This window comes from Epinephelus moara, chromosome 11 (assembly GCF_006386435.1).
Source record: "Epinephelus moara isolate mb chromosome 11, YSFRI_EMoa_1.0, whole genome shotgun sequence".
In the NCBI taxonomy this organism is placed as follows: Eukaryota; Metazoa; Chordata; class Actinopteri; order Perciformes; family Serranidae; genus Epinephelus; species Epinephelus moara.
The window spans coordinates 1457669-1478797 of record NC_065516.1 but is presented as its reverse complement, the minus strand read 5'-3'; the positions used below and the strand labels follow the sequence as shown (position 1 = coordinate 1478797).

The 21129-nt window shown below is 38.4% G+C and overlaps 1 protein-coding gene across 2 annotated transcripts in view; it reads left to right on the top strand.

The window, feature by feature from the left end:
* The window catches only part of rps6ka3b (ribosomal protein S6 kinase, polypeptide 3b), a 71050-nt gene extending 50474 nt beyond the window's left edge, over window positions 1-20576 (top strand). Inside the window, exons 4-22 of one of the 2 annotated variants that reach the window (XM_050056766.1) lie at window positions 272-353; window positions 3152-3232; window positions 3397-3476; window positions 5580-5686; window positions 5794-5831; window positions 6472-6614; window positions 7982-8052; window positions 8595-8683; window positions 10067-10131; window positions 10217-10319; window positions 10457-10566; window positions 11873-11995; window positions 12082-12171; window positions 14199-14357; window positions 15992-16153; window positions 16526-16602; window positions 17153-17270; window positions 17567-17707; window positions 19112-20576. In XM_050056766.1, coding sequence (XP_049912723.1) covers window positions 272-353; window positions 3152-3232; window positions 3397-3476; window positions 5580-5686; window positions 5794-5831; window positions 6472-6614; window positions 7982-8052; window positions 8595-8683; window positions 10067-10131; window positions 10217-10319; window positions 10457-10566; window positions 11873-11995; window positions 12082-12171; window positions 14199-14357; window positions 15992-16153; window positions 16526-16602; window positions 17153-17270; window positions 17567-17707; window positions 19112-19234 — 1962 coding nt within the window. In that variant the 3' untranslated portion in view covers window positions 19235-20576. Of the gene's footprint in view, window positions 1-271; window positions 354-3151; window positions 3233-3396; window positions 3477-5579; window positions 5687-5793; window positions 5832-6471; window positions 6615-7981; window positions 8053-8594; window positions 8684-10066; window positions 10132-10216; window positions 10320-10456; window positions 10567-11869; window positions 11996-12081; window positions 12172-14198; window positions 14358-15991; window positions 16154-16525; window positions 16603-17152; window positions 17271-17566; window positions 17708-19111 lie in introns of both variants that reach the window. The other variant, XM_050056765.1, reaches the window with a different exon arrangement.
* The last annotated feature ends 553 nt before the right edge of the window (window positions 20577-21129 follow it).

The following is a 21129-nucleotide window of genomic DNA, read 5'->3' as shown; positions in this document are numbered from 1 at the left end:
AATGAGCAATTAGCTGTGTGTGTTTCTGTTTATATTAATCTACAGAAGTGTGACCTAGAAAAAAGGAAGCTTATTCAAACAAACTCAAACACACAGAGTACACTTAGTATACAGTACATGGATTTGTAAAAACACACGCTCTGATACACACAATAACACTCAGACACAGCGCTGAGCAATCACACAGTACATCACACTCCTCACACACACCTATAGTGCATAAAAACATACATCAGCAATTGATTGTAAACAAATTGTTTTGTGTGTTTAGGTGTTTCTGGTGAGGAAGATCACAGGGCCAGATGCGGGTCAACTATACGCCATGAAGGTCCTGAAGAAAGCCACACTGAAAGGTAGAAAGAGACTATAATTATTTCTTCTTGTCGCTAAATCTCATGTTCAGACTCAAATCAACAATAAATATATCTGTACTGTGTGTGTGTATCTACAGTTTGATATATCTTTTTCCTCTGTGCCATAGAGCTCCACTGTTGTTCAAAACACATAAATGATTCATTCTGAGTACATTTACATGCACACTAATATTTCACAATTAATTTGAATATGACAGTATTCTGGATTAAAATGGGTCATGTAAACAGCATATTCAGTTTGGATATTCTGAATCAAACCTTTTTCTGAATTTAGCATGTTCATTTTAAGATGTGGGATATGCTGGTGTTATTTGGGTTTTAACAGCATTCTTTGGGTACAGAATATGCATCTCCGTTTGGGTTTTTACTGCAGTTTGCGACACATGGCCTCTTGCCTGTTTGCGGTCAGCTGTGTGCGTTGTACACACACACACACACACACCCGCCAACATTTTACAGGGCTGTGGAGCAGAGATGCATGCGCAACAGAAAAGCCCACATTTCTGTTCAGAAGGAGAAACAGACCTACTTTAAAACACTGAGCCAACCTTTTCAAGAAGGTGGTTAAAGGAATTAAAGAGGGAGGCTGTGTTCCTACGGTTGAACAAGTCCACCAGCAGTAAGAAAACTTTGAAGAAATTCTTTTTTCATGCAAATAAGCAAAATGACAGCGGCTCCAGCTGTTCCACTGTTCGATATTTTTATGTTACAGACCATTTAAGAGCATGTTAATCACAGTATACATGGCTGCATGTAAACAGGAGTATTAGTGGAATATTCATTTTCATTAGTCATGTAAACAACTTAGTAAGAATACTGTCTTTTAGGGAATAAGGGCAAAAACCAAAATATTTGGTGCATGTAAACATAGCGACTGTTGCACTGGGCGACATGTTCCTTCATTACCATGAACACACACACTGTAGTTTCTTCTGATTCAACCCCATAGCCTATACACTGTCCTGCTGCCACACATACTCAAATGAGAACTAAATGTAGATTTATACGCTGCTGAAAATAGTCCCCAACAAAATGCTCTTTCCCCTCTTGTTTGTTTCTTCTTGTTAGTTTAATAAAACAGTGACTGGCTGTTTTAGGATTTTTTAAACACAAAACTCTACATTTGTGAAGTGTTCTTAAAGATTTACTAAGACCGTGCTGGTTTCGGTCATTTAATGGGATTTGTTTACTGTAAAACAATACAAGCATAATGCCAACTACATTCCTTTTAGGTAAGTATAAGTAAGTATACAGGTGGTATATATGTGCAAGTAAACAGAAACATGCATGTGGATGAAATTTATGTGAATCCTTCCAGTCTTGTCAAAAGCGCGGGTTTAAAAAATGTTTTTAAATGAGGAAAGAATTTGCTCTGAACCCAAGCTGTTCATCTTCAGTTCATGAACGCTTAGTGATAAGGAAAAGCACAAATAAAAGAAAGAACTTGATTTCCTGGACGTTTTGAAAACAGTCAGAGTCTGAGCAGCTACAGGTATATTGCCTTATAAAAACATTATGAACAAACACTGTGTAAAAATTATTATGAACGAACAAGTGTGTAAAAATGCAGCTTAAATTGTCATTATGTGTTTTACTGTTGTAAACAATCTCTCCATTTGTTAGAAGCTCTGTTTGAATGCCAGAGTGGAAATCGAAATTGTTCCAGAGCCTGGAACAATAACATGATTCTAACCTATAAGAATATAATATATTATATAATATATAAGTATATTATACTTATATATTATATGTAATTACCAAGTGATTTATCCTGTTACCTCGCTAACCCTAAATCCTGCTTTGTAGTAAAGGCCTCAAGAGCCAAATAATCTGCAGAGGTCTTCTCATCATCCAAACAGACACCAATAATTACAAGGGGTTAAAAAATAACCCCTAAATAAAGCAGTTTTACATTTAACATCTGTGTTTCTCCAACAGTCTTCAGCACCCGGACATTAGGAGGGGATGCTAGCTGATCTCCTGCTAACGTTAGCTCAGCTTGTCTCTAGGTGCTCAGCTTTTTTGTGATAGGATTCTCTCAGTGTTTGTTGTTCACAAGGTATCTACTGGGAGCCAAATTATCTGCAGTGGTCTCCATTTCTCCGAAAACAGACAAATAAAAACACTTAAATCCATCCTCTGGCTTTAAGATACAGCTTAGTTTAAAAAGACCAAGGTTTAATAATTGACGGTGATGTGACATAAAACAGTAAGGGGGTAGTCTGTAAATTTTTAATGTCCAGCTTTCCAGCCGACAGCTGGCACTTATGGAAAAACCCTGTCCCATAAGTCACTTAAACACAAAAACATAGGAACAGGGTTCAGTGTATTGTTGTTTTTTTGTTGTTTTGTGGTTTGCTCAGTTGTTGTTGCCTAAAATGGAATTTCCCACCTTAACACAAGACCAGACAGAGATACACAGAGCTGAAGAGGTGTAGGGAGAGAGGAAGAGGAGAAATACAGTCCGCAAGTGATGTTCAACTCAAGTCATACACCATCTGCTGGTGGAAAAAAAATACAACATGCTCCTTTACTAAGTGTGGCTCTGTCTTTCCTCTCTGGCTCAACACTTGTGTCTTTCTTCTCTTGTTTTGAAGTTTCTTGCTGTTGATGTTCTCTCCTCATGATTCAGCTTCTCATCTACAACCATCTGGGAGTCTCTCCAGCCAAAATAGAAAACCAAATAAGGGAGTCTATTTTATTTTGGCTTTTCACTGAGTGCTGTATCTGGTGATTTATGTCTTTTCCACTCTGTCTCTGTGTGTGTTTGTTTCCAGTGCGTGACCGGGTCAGGACAAAGATGGAGAGAGACATCCTGGTGGAGGTCAACCATCCCTTCATCGTCAAACTGCACTACGGTGAGTCAACCAATAACAGACCGTCCGTGATGAGTCACCAGCGCCGCACCGGCCAATCAGAACTCATTACTCCTCTTTTAGCAGGCAACAGACCTCACAGTGGGAATGTTCAACAGGCAGGAAACTTCTCAGATCTTATCTCAGTTCTCTCTTTCCTTCCTTAGCGTTTCAGACGGAGGGGAAGCTCTACCTGATCCTGGACTTCCTCAGAGGAGGAGATCTTTTCACACGTCTCTCTAAGGAGGTAACTCCTCTTCAACAGTGGCGTTACTATGGTTTATATGCAAATAGAGGACGTGAGGATTATTTGCGGCAACAAAAACAGTCAATGTCTGAGGGACAAAGTGGAGAACATAAAACAGAGGAAACATTACATAACATTAATCTGGAATTTATTGTTGCTCATGGGAAATTAGATTTTCTATTCTCATTTCATATTAGAAAAATAAAACACGTCACACAGCTCCTCTCTGGTGCATCATACTTTCTTTATTCTGCGAACATTTTCCTCTATCTTACATTTAAAAAACTGTTTATTGATTGCAAACATTGCCAAAAATGTTTGGGGACTAAAGAAAGCTTTGTGCATTGATGATCACACTGGTCTGCACCTTGCTGTTTTTTAAGAGGCAAGGCAAATTTATTTGAATACCAACAACAAGACAATCAAAGTTCTTAACATGACACATAAAAGGCATTCAGAAAAAAACAAACAAAGCCGTTTTACAAAGACACTTTAAGACACAAGTCATATTTAATTGTTAAGGAAGACGTAACATTGCAATTATAGTGCAGTGTAAGATATGAATAAGTAGCCCCAAATTGACTTTACAAAAGGCTGAGGAAAACAGAAAGTCTTTAGCCCTGATTTAAAAGAAGCAAGAGAGCAGGAGCAGAGCTTGTTTCAGATATGTGGTGCATAAAAACTGAATGCTGCCTCTCCATTTTTGGCTCAGACTCTGTGGTCTTTAAGCACCTGAACGAGACCATGTTATGGCATTAACCAAGAAATATCGGCACATAAAACTTATGGAAATTTTTTTTCTCTCAGAATTTTCCTTTTGTCCAACAGATCTATCAGCACGCTGACTGCTGCAGCTGTTTCTTTTTTTTTTTTTTTTAACTTTCTCATATTTTCAAGCCGCAATTCATCCACTTTGTGCAAATTAAAGTTTTCCCAAACAAAACACAATGATTTGTTTTTGTGAAGTTTTCACCCTGTTTTCGTTTTTAAACTGTCATCGTCTTGGGCGCCCTGTTAACTCACCTGGCGGAGTGTGCGCCCCGCTTAGTCCTTAGCAGTGGCCTGGGTTTGATTCCAACCTGTGGCCCCGTTGCTGCCTGTTGTCCCCTCTCTCTTTGTCTCCCCCTCTCATGTCTACCTGTACTATCAAATGAAGGCAAAAAAGCCACACAAAAAAAATATCAGTTAATAAGTAAAAAGTTATTGTCTGACCATTATGACTAACATGAAAATTACCGTAGGATATCCTGAAGTAAAACATTTAAAAAACAGGTTTTTAAGCATCAGAGGTAACTGTTTGATGTGACAGCTTAATAACATTACTAAATAGCAGCGTGTGTCCGGTTGATACTGGTGTTTCAGCACATTCCACAAGAGAGATGAATATAGTGATGATTCCTTCAGCTTAAGGCAAGATAGATTTAAAACTTTTCAATGGCACTCCGAATGAAATTTAAGACCAAATAAAACAAGAAGAAGGCATGAACCAACATCATTTACGTAGGGTTAGGGACAATCTGCCCAAAAGTTTATTCTGACATCAAACGTGATTTTTTTGTCTTGTAGCGGACATGAGGACAGAATAGAAGTGGGAAATTCCTGGCATTTGTTGGCAAGTTTTCTTGGCAATTTTGTATTTCTCACTCCACCTTGATTCCCACTGTTCCAAACGTGAAAACAGTTTAACATAAAATACCCCAAATCTTGTTTGTATTGCCTTGAAATAGTTTCAGCCGGGCCAGGAGATCTCGTTAAACAGCCAATTTTAATTGAATTTGATGTTCCACATGTCGTCCAGAGTACAGCGATAGCTAGCTAGCAGACAGGATCCTCTGCTCTGAGCATCCCGACCAGAAACAACATATCATAGTGGTTTGTTCCGCTGTCCTGATCTGTGTGCTGTTAATGTGAGAGACATTTGGTAAATTAATACCTTTAAAAAACAAAGAAAATAGAAGGATCCGCAGAAACCCTGTTTCAAAAATTCTGACATTATATCATACTTCAGCTTTAAAATGATCTTAATGAAGGTATTAATGATGTGTGAACACTGAAAATATATTTGTAATTTTGTGTGTGTGTGTGTGTGTGTGTTTGTTGTAGGTGATGTTCACAGAGGAGGACGTCAAGTTTTACCTGGCAGAGCTAGCACTAGCCCTCGATCACCTTCACGGCCTGGGCATCATTTACAGAGACCTCAAACCAGAGAAGTAGGAGTGCGCACACACACACACACACAAACACACACACACACAGTCGTGCTGCATTATGAATGATTTCCTGCAGAATACATAAAAAAGCATTTCTGTTATTTCAGCATTCTGCTCGATGAGGAGGGACACATCAAGCTGACTGGTGCGTAATATTACACCCATTCTGTGTGTGTGTGTGTGTGTGTGTGTGTGTTTTTGTCAGTGTGTGTTTCAGCTGCTGTATGACACTGAAACAAGACAAATCTATGTCACTGATGCGTGTGTGTGTGTGTGTGTGTGTGTGTGTTTACCAGTGGAGAAGAAAGTGTTGAGTAAATGTACTAATACTTAAGTAGAAGTACAAATATCTTGTGTAAAAATACTCTGTTGCAAGTTAAACTATGTAAGTATAATCAGGAAAATGTAAGTGTTTAAATGTTGAAGTGTAAAAATGCAGTTGACTTATTGATTATTTGACCAGCTGATTGAGCTGTACTTGTACTGTTGGGTAGTTTTATTTATATTAAATTTTTTTTTTTTTTTTGTGCAAAAATGTTAAATTGTAAAGTAACTAAATTTCTCAGTAAATGTTGTGAAATAAAAAGAAATTTGGTGGAGTACAAGTATAAAGTAACATGGAAAGAGAAGATTCAGGAAAGTACAACTACCTCAAATTTGTATTTAAGTACAGTACTCGAGTAAATGTGTTCATTCCACCACTGGTGTTTGCTCGTGCTCTTACTGCTACCTCACGCTGCTGTAAACTCTGATAACTCTTATTTATGATTTCTTTGTGTGTTCAGACTTTGGCCTCAGTAAGGAGTCAATAGACCACGAGAACAAGGCCTACTCCTTCTGTGGGACGGTGGAGTACATGGCTCCCGAGGTGGTGAACAGGCGAGGACACACCCACAGCGCCGACTGGTGGTCGTATGGTGTGCTCATGGTGAGAGGACGTTGCTCGTTACTTCTGTCACACTGCTGGTTAATAGGAGGGAGGGAACTCTGTCAAATTGACGGGTCTACCTCAGTCTGCTAACACACTAAACCTCAAACAATCTGATTACAGAAAAAATAATGTTATTGCAATGATTATGTTATCCCAACCAGTCATAGTAGAGCAAATTCTGAAGTCTGCTCTATAATGCTGTTTAATGAAACATACTCTAATAACTCAAGGTCTAATTCTGTTTCTGAGCTTCTAAGATATTTAATAAGTTCTTGTTGAATCTTCTTTATATCTTGAAAGAGCATTGTACAAAACATTTATATAACTAGATCCTGTAGCAAGTGTATTGTATAAGTGACAAAACATGAGGTTAACTGAATTCTCATCAATTTTTAGAGTTATAATTCTTAAAAATTATAATTTTGTATCACGTTTGTTACTTTAAACTGCTTAAATGTAAACCTAGATTTGAAATGATAGATTTCGATTGGTTGACTTAATGTCAAACTCTAACCATAGTAATGTGGTCTGAAAATGAAGGATGAAATTATTATGGTGAAGTGATGACTTTTTATATCCAAAAAGTCAAAGGTCAACTTCACTGTGACATCATAATGTTCCACAAAAACACTTTGCTGTCCATAACTCAACGTCATATCTCAGGAACAGAAGGGGAGACATTTGGTCAGATACTGAATTGGTGACAGTAATATTGAAACTGTGCAGAGTGTATAGATCTTCTGTGCTGCTGGGGGAAGATGTGGGTGAAGCATCCATGTTTTCACAGACATGGGTGTAAACTGTAAGTGCAACTTGACTGGTTTGCGGAGGCATACAAGTGTGAGGCGGTAATTCTAGTTAACACTGAAACATTCCTTTGAAGCAGCAAAGTGAAATATTTTGAATATTTTAGCGCTGTTGTTCACACTTAACTTTAGTTCTGTGATGACTGCTCAGTGCAGGATAAGACTCACGCAGATGATGTCCCATTAAAAATGTGTAACAGCATTACTTGTTAAACAGATAAACTACCTGCAAGTTTTTAGGCGTGTTTGTACAGTGATGTTCTCACAAGAAGTGAAGTGGCTGATGAGTAGTACTAGTTGTTTTTGGTTCTGGTGTGGAGCACAAATACAGTCCGCTCAGTTAAAGGGGCTCTATGCGAGATTCAGAGTTTATGAGTTGTCTGCACATGGTTCTCAATGTGGAGGTGGCTGAGCTGGCAGTTAGTAGCTAGTAGCCAGTACTTCGTACTTATATATAGAAATACATTTGACCTTTAAGCAGTCATGAGTTGCAGTTGTGGTTTTTTGAAACAATATAAAACTCTGACTGTGGATGTGTTGTTGTGTTTTCTCTCTCAGTTCGAGATGCTGACGGGAACGCTGCCGTTTCAAGGCAAAGACCGGAAAGAGACGATGACCATGATCCTCAAGTAAGACACTTTATACTGTCGGTACACTCATATTCAATCACCACCTAACAGCTTTTATTACAGCTTACTGTACATTTGAGAGGAGACTCCCCTCCTCCCTCCTCGGGGTTTATATTAGAGGAGATAAAGTGCAGCACTCAGGAGGAAGATGAGGATGAAGAAGAGGAGGAGGGGAGAGATAAGAGAAATGGACTCAAGTGTTCTGATAGCAATTTATAACCATGGAGATAAGGTGGGAGGAGGAGTGAGGGATGAGAGGTGAAAGAGAGACTCATGTTGGGGAGGAAAAATAAAACAGTATTAGAGGAAATATTAACCCGTCCTGCTATTTCCTCTGTCGTCTCTCTTTCACTCTCAGAGTCTGTCTGCGGAAAAATGCTGAGCAGACTCTCTGCAGAACGCTGACTGTGTTTCCTGTGTGGCATACTGACATCTAGTCTTTCAAATACTTTCAGTTTGGATATACAATATGGACACTTGAAATCAGTCTGCAGTTATTCTTGTTTTTTAATTTGTGTTTGTCTTTGTGTTTGTTTTTGCAGGGCCAAGTTGGGAATGCCACAGTTTTTGAGTTCAGAAGCTCAGAGTCTCCTCAGGAACCTTTTCAAACGCAACCCTGCCAACAGATTAGGTAAAGCTTTCTGTTTTCTTTAGATATATACAAACAATAGAAAAATGCATGCATGCCCAGATATGCTGTGTCTCCAGTGTCGGGGATCGTTCATGCAGGCTGTCACATGTACACTGATGGGGGAATTCACAAAAGGACTGTGAAGTTTTTTGCATCAGCTAAACCTGCACAAATAAGACACCTGCACTGAAGAAGAAACTGCGTCATTCTCAAAGCACCTGCAAAGGTTGAAATGCACCCCTTACGGCGCTGCCAAGCAAATAGCGTATGAGTGCTCCTGTGCTGTTTGCATATATTTAAATTAGGTAATGTGCATGTATTTGATGCAATTTTGGCTGCTTTCTGTGCAAATGAGCCTCATTGCAAAAAACAAAATGAAGATCAGTGCTAACAGCCACATGCAGTCACAGTGAAATTATTAGCATATTCAGAGAGTTGGTGCACTGACAGACTGAGATATTCAATCCTAAACACTGATTTTCTCTGTCACATTTAAATTCCTTTTTCTTAATTTTTTGAGAAATGCTGCTGCACCATGTCGGTCAGGACCTGTAGCTCGCTGTCTGAACATTTTAGTTTTCTTTTGTCTCTCTGCTATTGTTCTGCCGACTGTATTCTGGGTGCAAAAGCCACATTTATACGTTGCCACATGGATAAGTGCAATCAGACACAAAAAGGCCAAATTACACTCAGCTTCAAAACTTTATAGGCTTGTTTGCACTATAATATCACCAGAGCAATATCTTTTATAAATGGGACCTTGAGACAAGGCTGATAGCGGTTGCAAGTGATGCACAATTCATGGTGCTGTCAGCGGCCGCGATCCCTTCTTTGTGAATTTGTATGATTTAAAAGGTAGTTAAGACTCAAGAGGGGACATAAATCAACGTACACTACTTAGTTGCTGCCAAATCCATTTGCTTTCTAAAATATGATCAATTAATGGACTCAGATCGTAACAGATTTACAGTATGAGTCAAATGAGGAGGACCTAATCTCCTTCAAATAAATATAGACAGGGACTTCTTAAAACATGGAGAGGAGGCAGATTTCCACTCTCTCAAAGTAACACTTTTAGCTACAAACATTAAAACCTGCTAAGCCTCATGGCTGTTTTAGGGAGCTTCCAGAATAACAAGTGCACAGTCTTGGTTGATTTGTTTCCCAAGCCCAGAAAAGATGAATCGGAGTCCCCTTACCTTATTAAAATTTGTCACAAAGAGACAAAACAGATGGGAAGATCATGCTGCTGCCACAAATACTCAATAGAGCACCAAATGTGGATTCATCCACTGCTGAAAATAGTCCCCAGCAAATGCACTGTTTTCCTCCCATTTGTTGTTTGTTTGTATAACTGGACTGACAGCTGATGTTTGTTTGCAGGAGCTGGACCAGACGGTGTGGAGGAGATCAAGAGGCATCAGTTCTTCAGCACTATCGACTGGAACGTCAGTGTCTCCATTCAATAATCTTATATTAGCATTACTTTCATTTGTCTCTGACTGTGTATGTAACGTCTCCTCTTCCCTGCAGAAACTCTTCCGCAGAGAGATCCCCCCTCCATTCAAACCAGCTGCAGGACGACCTGATGACACTTTCTATTTTGATCCAGAGTTCACAGCTAAAACACCCAGAGGTACAGACTGTCACTCCTCCTCCTCCTCCTCCTCCTCCTCTCCTTCACACACCACTGAGCTGAACTACATCCTGAATAAAATCTGATGTTGTGGAGCAGTGAGGTTCAACAGCTGTTCCTGTGTTTGTGTCTCTCAGACTCTCCAGGGGTTCCTCCCAGTGCCAACGCCCATCAGCTATTCAGGGGATTCAGTTTTGTGGCCATAACAGAAGAGGACACACAACCATTACCCAGTACTATTGTACAGGTACATACACACTTGCATACCATAATTTAACATGTCTCAGAGGGAAAAATAATCTGATTCATAGAGTGAAACCTCAGATTTCGGAGCACAAGTTAGTGCTCCGAAAATAATATCTACTTTAGAAGTTTAGAGTCAGAAAGCCGTAGCTCTTTGAGACCTACGGGAGTGCCCGTGATTCCATTTGCATATCTATTTTTAAATGCCGGTAGAATTGCAACCAAATAAGCCAGAGCAATAATTCTTTTTGCATATAAAACCGGAGGAGTTACACTAACATATCATGCATTCATCGTGTCCCAGAGCGCTGTTTCCTTACACTAATGGGTTTGTAGAAATAGAGTAAAAAGCGCACACAACAAAAACATTATAATTCAGACCGCGGATATTCACAGCACTTCCTACGTTGGAATAAGAGTCATCATGTTGTGAGCATGAACTGACTTTCTTGTGTGTATTTAGAAAAATATGTGTTAAAAACAAAAAAACAATTAATATTTTAATATAATTAATTATTAATTAATAATATTAATATTTTTTTATTGCACTTTTTAGCAATTTATTTCATTAGTATGGACATAAGTCCAAACATATTATTAAAATTTGGGATATAGTATTCAGACTCTTTACTTCTTTTTTACTTTAAGTCTTTAGTGGGAATGGTTACGATTGATATTTATTCCCAGGACAAATGACTCTGCAGTAGTCACTGGTATTTATCAGCTCTAGCTCTGATCTGCAGTTATGGAAATATGACACTTTCTACTGTTTACTGTTTTACGACGTGTTTTGTGACACACCAGAAAAACAAAACCATACTTGTCTACTGGTAATGGGAAAAGAGTGTCGCCTATTTTCAGTGGACTTTCTCGGATTTAAAAAACCTGCATACTGTATACACACTAATTTCAGTGGAAAAAAAGGGTATATTTGTCTTTGAGATTTAGTCAGGAAAATGTATAAAGGTACACGAAATGGGAATACCTTGAATTCGTATAGTAGTTGAGTAAATGTACTTGGTTACATTCGTCCACAAGTGAGAACCATCCCTAAAAATAATCAGAGCCTTTTGGCAAAGAAACACTTTTAGATGCAGTAGCAAGTATTTCTGGAAATGTTCAAATTTGTAAGAAGAAGGCCACAAGGACGAGGAAGGACTAAGTGATTGTTGCAGCAAAACAGGAGAGCTATTAGGACTTTGGAGGCTTCTAATGAAGCCAAAAGCAAAGAGAGGCAAGCAGGACTGTCTTAGTCCCTTAATTATTAGTAGTAACATTTGTATTGATATTGGTGTTCTTACATGTAGCAGCTGCACAGAAGCACATCCCAGTTCTCAGATGCCTATGAGATCAAAGAGGACATCGGTGTCGGATCTTACTCCATCTGTAAGCGCTGCATACACAAAGGAACTGGCATGGAGTACGCAGTTAAGGTAAAACACATCAACTCAGAGTGAAGACGTCCATGTTCAGCTTTAGCTACAATGTTTAGCTAAACACTGTTTGTCCACTGTTTCAGATCATCAACAAGTCCAAGAGAGACCCGACGGAAGAGGTGGAGATCCTGCTGAGATATGGACAACATCCCAACATCATCACCCTCAAAGACGTGAGTCACATTAAACTGCTCTTTTCAGAACATTCCTATGTGCAATAACGCTGTGATTCTGATGCTTTAATTGTGATGTCTTTAAAAGGAAAAACCCACTCTCAGAACAGCAATTTTATTCTGAAAATTAACTTTTAATTTTCAGTGTTTATCTGCTACGCTTTTCCAGAGTGACTCATTTTCCTTACACTCAGTCAACCTGAATTTGTCTGTGTAGCTGGTGGACAAAAGAATTAATGGTTTCATGACTCATTCTTAATTATTAGAGATAAAAATATCACCTTGCTGACGGGTGAAAATGCCCCCGCTTGAATCACTTCCAGTAACCAAAGACAGTTATAATTCATGCCTGTTTTTTTTTTGTTGTTTTTTTAAATAAGGTTGGTGGCTGTTACAGAGATGATTCATCCCTTTGTCTAAAGATTTTAAATAAAGGGCTTGTTAGATATATCAATTATGAATGTACATAGTATTCTAGTTTTAGTTTAGTTCTGTTATCTGTACAGTTTCATTCTTCCTCTTTGCTGCTGTGACAGTGCAACTCGTGATTATTTTCATCATTGAATAATCTGCAGATTCTGCTGTTCAGTCTATGTAATGTTAGGTATAAAGATTAATGACAAAATGACATTTACAAGCCCACAATGATGTCTTCAGTTTGTTTGTTTTGTTAGTCCAAAACCTAAAAACATTTAATTTATTGTCACATGACAAAGAAAAGCAGCAATCATCACATTTAAGAAGCTGAAACCAGAGAATATTTGGGATTTTTGCTTGAAAAATTACTGAAACGATAAATCAATTATCAAAATAGTTGCAGATTAATTTTGTTTTGGTTGACTAACATTTCAGCTCTACAAAAGTCCATCTCTGACCAAAAGTATTGAAAACTTGGCATCAAATGTACAGTTAGATTTTTCAGAAAACATTTCTATCTTTAGACTCTGTTTTGTTAAAGTAAATCTGGTATATGGAGCAGTCTGGAATATTTCGTAAAATGAAAAAAAAAACACTCACAGCAGCTGCAACAAATGATTATTTTCATTATTCAGTAAAGTGTTTCTAAATTAATCAATTAATGGTTTGGTCTGTGAAGTAAAGAAAATAGAGAACAGTGTCCAAAACATTTTACCAGAGTCAAAGCTCATGTTTTCAGATGTCCCGTTTCACCCGACCAACAGTCAAAAACACAAAGATGTTAAGTTTACAAAATCCCCACATTGGAGGAGCTGCAAACAGAATCCTTGACATTTTTGCTTAAAAACAGCTTAAATGATTAACAGATTATCAGAATAAATGCTACCTCTGTGTGCCAGTAATCAATACAACTCTAAGACATGATACGAAGTTAATCTCTCATAGTTATTATACTAGGTATTTAACCTCAGTACACTTTGAATACTGATTAAATGTGTTCATAGTGTTGAGTACCTAAGTACAAACAATTGGGATGAAATGTTTAGTTGGATTTTCAGGAATGTTTTCTAACTTTAAACGTCAATAAAATGTCAGACAGTTGCGAAAAATTAAGTAAAAGTTAGTAGTGTTGGAGTGTCTTGTTTTGTCTGATCAACTGTCAAAAGTTAAAGAAGAGTTAAAGACAAAGAAAACCAACAAAATAGATCAATTAATGGACTAAATCATTCCAATTCTAGTCTATTTCATTAAACTTAGGTATTGTAGAAAGTTTGTTGGCACCGATATAAAAAAATGTAAAAAAGATATGCAGCCTTAAACATAGTGTCAGGCAAATAATGAATCTATATTAATGGTTTCCTGTGTACTCAACTATTCAAACTGAACAGCCATGACGTCTTTGAGTTAGTTTTCATTGTAACTGGATCACTACAAACTATCAGTTGGAACCTCACACTGCATATTTTATTTACCACTGATGGAACAAATATCCACCGTTGGCAGGTCTCAAGCTGTTACATTGGTTTGAATGAGTAAACTGAATAAATTAATTTCCAGAACAATGCAGTGACTAAACCGTTGTTTGATTTTGGGTTGTTGTCATGTCGTAGGTGTATGACGACGGCCGGTCAGTGTTCTTGGTGACAGAGCTGATGAAAGGAGGTGAGCTGCTGGACAAAATCCTCCGTCAGAAGTTTTTCTCTGAGAGAGAAGCCAGCGCAGTTCTCTACACCATCACCAAGACGGTGGAGTACCTGCATGTACAGGGGGTACGTTTGTTTTTACCGTGTTTCAAAGGGAAATCATGTCTGGTTCATGACGTTTTAATACGTCAGAACAGAGAAAACTGGACACTCACTCATATACAGGGGAAAAAAATATTTAGTTTTTTTTTTTTTTTTTAACTTTTTCTACAATCAATGATAAAATTAAATTTGATAAACATGCAGCATGTTAAAGCAATAGGATGCTTTTTCTCTGAGGATTTATTCTGGTGTACCATGCAGCTTCATCTAAGCTTGATTCACATTCTTATTTACTTAGAACGTAGGTAAAACTTAGTGAAAGATGTAAAGATTTAAGTTAAGTCAAAAGTAAAGATGTTAGTAAAATCAAAAGTAAGTAAAGAAATTCTGACTTAAGTTTTACCAACATTTTTATCTACTCTTGATTTACTTATGCTTTTTACTATCTTTTTCCACTTAGACTTACATTTTTACTGACCTATTTTTACTTAATTAATTATATTTTACTTATTTACATTCTGACTTAGGTTTTTACTTATGTTTTTACCTACTCAAGTTTTTACTTTCATTTGTACTTACTTTGTTTTCAATATGTTTTACTAATGTGTAAGTTACCTTACTTACACTTTTACTTAGGTCTTACTTGTTTTTACTTACTCACGTTTTTAGTTATTCAAGTTTTTACTTATTTACGTTTCACTTACTTTCATTGTTACTTTCTTATGTTTTTACTTGTGTTTTTATTTACTCAAGTATTTTACTTATTTAAATTTTTATTTACTTAAGTTTTTACGTACGTAGTGACATTTTACTAACGTTTAGGTTTTTTTACTTGTTTTTACTTACTCATGTTTTTATTTACTCAGGTTTTTTACTTTCTTACATTTACTTTAGTCCTTACTAATGTTTAGCCTGAGTGTCAGACTGAAGCTCCCAGAACCTTCAGTCTGACATGGCCTCCATTGAAGGCGATTTACAAGGGGGAGGGAATTTGATTTTTCCCTAACCAATCAGTAGAGATCAACGACTCACCCAGAATCTGACGTCATTAGTATCCATGCCTCGGGGGTGCCGAAAACAAGCGAGCATTGCCCGTTTAAAATGTCTCCGTCGTCGTGCACGCCCAGCTGCATCGCCGTTAAATCCAGTTTAGCAGCTTCCTTAATTTGGTCCTCCATTAACGCGAGTAGTGGCGAAATACCTCGATAGCATCGTTAATGTGGTCTGTAGGATCTGTAGCGGTCGCCATTGTTGCTATCCTCACCAGTTACCCACCGGCGTACAGCTTGACATCAGCATGGCGCTGATTGGCTAATCGCTAGACCCCCGGCGTTCATTGGTCCGTCCATCGTTTGGACGAGATAAATCGCGAATTCATTGAAGTATGCCAGACCAGAGATGCAAGCCTACTCAGCTGAGTGGAGGTCTGTGGTCTGGAACCAGGCTAACTTATGTTTATACTTTGACACTTTTAGTTACTGAAGTTTTTCCTCTAGGTTTTGTCATACTTTTGTTTTTACTTACTCATGTTTTTACTTGCTTACATTTTTACCTACTTACGTTCTTACTTAATAAGTACGTTTTTATGTACTTCCTTATGATTTGACTTGGTTTGTGAACTTTAACATCAGACTCCACCTTTCCTGTTATGTTTTCAGGTGGTGCACAGAGACCTGAAGCCCAGTAACATCCTCTATGTGGATGAGAGCGGGAATGCCGAGTCCATCAGGATCTGCGACTTTGGTTTCGCCAAACAGCTGAGAGCAGAGAACGGTCTGCTCATGACACCGTGTTACACCGCCAACTTTGTTGCACCTGAGGTACGAGGTCTTCTCTGTGCCCAACGCTGTCTTTAACACTGACTCCGTCATCAGGACATCTCTCATCTCCTCTTTGTGTTTTGAGATGTTTTGTTTGCATCAATCATGAGTTTCTATTTTCTAACTGAACTCCTTGAAAGTGTTGTTGTGAATGTGTATGTCATCAGTTCTGTTTGTTAGAGTCTCTTATCTGTAATTGTCTTGATTTAACCAAACAAAAACAAGCTTAAACCAAAGTCCAGTGAATTAAGTATACATTATGTAAATCAGAAGGGGTTGAAGCTTTTTTACAGGAAAGCAAAACAGGTGTTTATATAAATTAACTGTAACAGACTGTTTACATGAAGGTGACGTTGTTTGTGTTTCTGGCAGGTGTTGAAGAAGCAGGGTTACGATGCAGCATGTGACATCTGGAGTCTTGGAGTCCTGCTCTACACAATGCTAACAGGGTAAACACATGTTAGCTAATTAACGTTAAATGCAACCTTTCTGAGAATATTCTCACCTTAATCAATGCTAGAAAATGTAGTTTAAAATGAATTAATTCATTTCTTAAGAGCTATGATTAATGACCAAAAGGTGCTGTAAATCACATGGTACAGAAAAACTTCTGAGACTGTATCACTGGGGTTGAATTAAAAAATAAATAGATTAGATGTTTAGAGATGTTGGTAAAAAGAAGCAAAACACTAGCTTCTGCTTCTTCATCAAAGGCCACTAGGAATGGAACAAGCTCCCTGATAGTTTGAAAACAAAATCTGTTTGGATGTATGATCAAGTTTTGCTTTAATTGAATTTAACGTATCTATTTGTAGTAATTGCATAAGTTGTATTAGTGTTTGTGTCTACCTGCCCTGGGACAATACATCTTTTCTCCTCATATAAAATGAATGTGTCTGCACATGGTCCCTGACAAGTAAATGTAATATACTGAACTGAGATTTTTTTAAAATAAGAATACTTCTCCATCTCATTCTTCTTTTTTTCTGTCATCTCCAGTTTTACTCCCTTTGCTAACGGTCCAGAGGACACGCCGGAGGAGATTTTAGCTCGCATCGGCAGCGGGAAGTTCTCGCTCAGTGGAGGATACTGGAACTCTGTCTCTGCTGAGGCTAAGGTGTGGACTCTGACACTCACAACAACTGACTGTATGAAAGTGGTGGACGTAGCTGACTTTTTACTTGATTTATTACCTCAGTAAACATTTTCCGTACCAATTTATGGTCTCAATCTTTAGTATCAAGTGATTGGTACTAGTGACAACATGATGTTAATTTTGTAAATTAGGTCATAAAGCAGGGTAAGCTTCATTTATTTTTATTAAATTCTGCTGTAAATATTTAATGTACGCTCTCCAAAGGATGATTTCTGTTGACATTCACTGAGCTCACATGTGACCTCTGACCTCCTCAGGACCTGGTATCCAAGATGCTGCATGTCGACCCTCACCGGCGGCTGACAGCGGGTCAGGTGCTCCGACATCCCTGGGTGACACACCGAGACCAGCTGCCCAAATACACCCTCAACAGACAGGACGCACCGCAACGGGTCAAGGTGACACAAACACAAACACACACAAACTGTCTCTCTGGTTACTTGTTCTTCATGTCTGACCTTTTAGCCCGTCTGCACTGACAGTTCTACAAATACATGAATCAGATCATTCCATCTCTGGTTGTCATGGAAACAACATATTTGCACAGTGCTGATTTAAAGCCACTTCACACCAGGAAACAAATCTACGTGGAAATCAAAACTTAATTCATAGTGAAAGGGTGTGAAGCGTTTGTGCAGGAGAAGAATGATTCATGTCACAGGTTTTTGTCTCAAACAGTAAAAACCTAGATAAACATCAGAGAAGTTCACACTAGAGGACTGCATTGGGATTGGTACCCCGCAGATCCGGTTTGCCCCAACACACATTTTGCAGGAACGGGCGGTTTTATCTTTGCCACAGGTGGGAGTTGGCAGTCCAGAAAAAACATGCCAGTCCTGGAGGTTAATTAACATGAAGGATGGATACGTCAACAAGTAGAAAAGAAGATATAAGCATGATGTCATAATACAAAAAAAGAAGCAAGGCAGGTCGGATATTTGGAGGGATTTCTCAGGAATATTACAGATAATAATAATAATAACACTGAATGTAATTTTGAGTGTAGTTATGCACTAGAACATAATTTCACTACTTAATACAGACAGGTAGGCTTATCTTTTCTTAATACCACAGTAAAATAAGGTGTTTTCCTTGTGGGAAGGGAGAAAACTCCATCTATTGATAGTCAGTCTATCATGTGAGAGTACTGTGTACTGTGTGGTCTGAATGTTTGCGGGTGTGGGTGGGAACTGACACACACCCTGCAAGAATGGGCGGGAATAGATAACACACTCTGCGGGGGCGGCGGTTATGGTCAGAGAGTTATTATTCTTAAATATACGGCAGCTGCCAGTGTCACATTAAGTCATGAATTTGACTTAAAGTTTTCATTAATTTTTGTGCAAATGTAAAATCTGATGACAAAAACTTTTTTGAAGCTTGTTTCTTACATTATAACAGTGTTTAAACACTGTGTGTATTTATTTTTTATTTACTTAATAAGCTGTTTATTTAACATGGACATTGCAAATGTGGCAGAGTTAGCAAAGGCATAGTCCCCTTACACAGCCTAAAAAAAGGAAAAAATATAAGATCAAAATGTAATGTTTAAATAGTTTATAAGCATGCAGAGCACTAATAAAAAGAGAATATGAATGTTAGTAAAGATGTCATACAGTACATCACTACATTGTCATGTATTATTTGAAACATGCAACATTTATGAAAAACAAAAGTCACCCTGGCACAACACAAGACATCTTCATATTGCTTGTTTTATAAGAATTGGTGTTAATTAACTAATTGATTAATGGATCAGTAGTTTCAGCACTCTGACTCTGTGTGTGTCGTCCCTCCTCCAGGGTGCGATGGCAGCCACCTACTCGGCCCTCAACAGGAACGTCCCCCCAGTGCTGGAGCCAGTGGGCTGCTCCACTCTGGCCCAGCGGAGGGGGATGAAGAAGATCACCTCCACCGCTCTGTGACCTTTAACCTCCATCACTTCCTCCCCTCAACTCTGACCTCGATCTGACCTCTGCCGGACCCTCCTCTTCCTCTTCTCCTCTTCCTTCTCTCTCTGCTCCGGTCAGGAGGGACAGACTACTGATGGACCCAGGAACTGCTAACGCCAAATAGGAACACACCGCCCTGCCCCTGCCCACTGTCCTGCAACATAACAAACTCCTCTGACTGGCTGGTTGTTTCTCAGCTTCAGCATCACTGATCGACAGCCGGACTGTGCTGTCAGGAAAACCTGTTCCTGTCTTTGCTTCGGACAATCAGCGCCGCCTCGTAGACCCGGACACCGAGCGCGCTTCAGGAAAATAAAAGTACTGTATTTATTTACTTTAAATGGGGAAATCTGAACATAGGAACGTGGTAATCTAATGTATGCATTTAAAGAGCTAGGATTATTGCTATTATACTGTCGTCATGGTTCTGTGTAGCTGTTGATCCTGTATTTAAACCTCAAGTAGCCTCTGAGATCACGGCGTCTACAGAGAAGGACAGAAGAAGTGAATCAATGTTTGAGTTCAGAGTAGCCGCCGCCTCAAAAATCCAGATTTAGGAAAGGGGAATTCTGACAACAACAGAGGTATTTACTCATATTTACGCTCTGACTTGATGATTTTAGGTATGAGACTCTCTGTAATTCAGTATTTTACCTTCAGAAGAACAAAAATCTAAATATTGCATCTCAACCTTCAGTTTTTTTTAATTTTTAAAGTGAAACAGTTTGCTTATAAATGTGTCACTTAATTTTGGGAATGCAGTCAAGCTTTTGACCTGAGGTTTTACATAAACTTAAAGGAAAAGGCTGACAATATTCATGGGATTTGATGACAGGAAGAAAAATATCACCAGGTTTATCTTTTTAAAAACCCTGAAGTGGATGGATTCCTCCCTGAGATATACAGGACTTTCACCTTCTGTGTGAGAGAAAATCCACATAACTCATTATGTACATAACTTGTTTCTCACCTGTTCACTCTCTTCAAAACTAGTCAGAAAATGATAATCTGAGTAATAAATGAGGAGGAAAAAAAGATTCTGCCTTTATGATATATTATTGTTTGTTTTAAAGCTGCACAAGGGAACTTTGCATTATTGGCGCCCACTGGTGGCAAAACAAGGGTTGAAATATGAAGCACTTTTGTAAAATTATGCAAAGTGAAAGAGTAAGCTGCACACTCTGGACTGACTGTGCTCTTTCATTTAACTCATTATTATTATTGACTTTAGTTGTTCTTTTATCTCAGACATGTCAGGATGTTACATACCTTGACATGTTTTGGCAGAAACTTCCGCCTTCCTCAGAAGTGTCACTTGGTGGTGGTTGTGACGCGTCTTTATCAGCTGATCTTGAGGGGAGCTGACAGATGAGCTGATAAAGACGCGTCACAACCACCACCAAGTGACACTTCTGAGGAAGGCGGAAGTTTCTGCCGAAACATGTCAAGGTATGTAACATCCTGACATGTCTGAGATAAAAGAACAACTAAAGTCATTATCAGAAACTAAAGACATAATGAACACCATTGGTCATTATCAGAAACTAAAGACATAATGAACACCATTGAACCATTATTATTATTGTTTTACTCTCTAATCTGACAGGTGTAGACATATTATTGATAATTGTCATGCATTACTAGTAATTATTCATGTAAAAACTAGTGGTGGAAGGAAGACTCATATCTGTAACTATAATGTAAAAGCAATATCACAGGGTAGAAATTCTGTTACAAGTAAAAGTCCAGCATTCAAAATTATATTTCACTAAGGGCCCTACACATACCGCGTTGTTGTTTTTTCACCCTCAAATCCAAGACACAGAGAAGGCATGCTCAAAAGTCTGTAAGCTCTGATGCGATGCTGG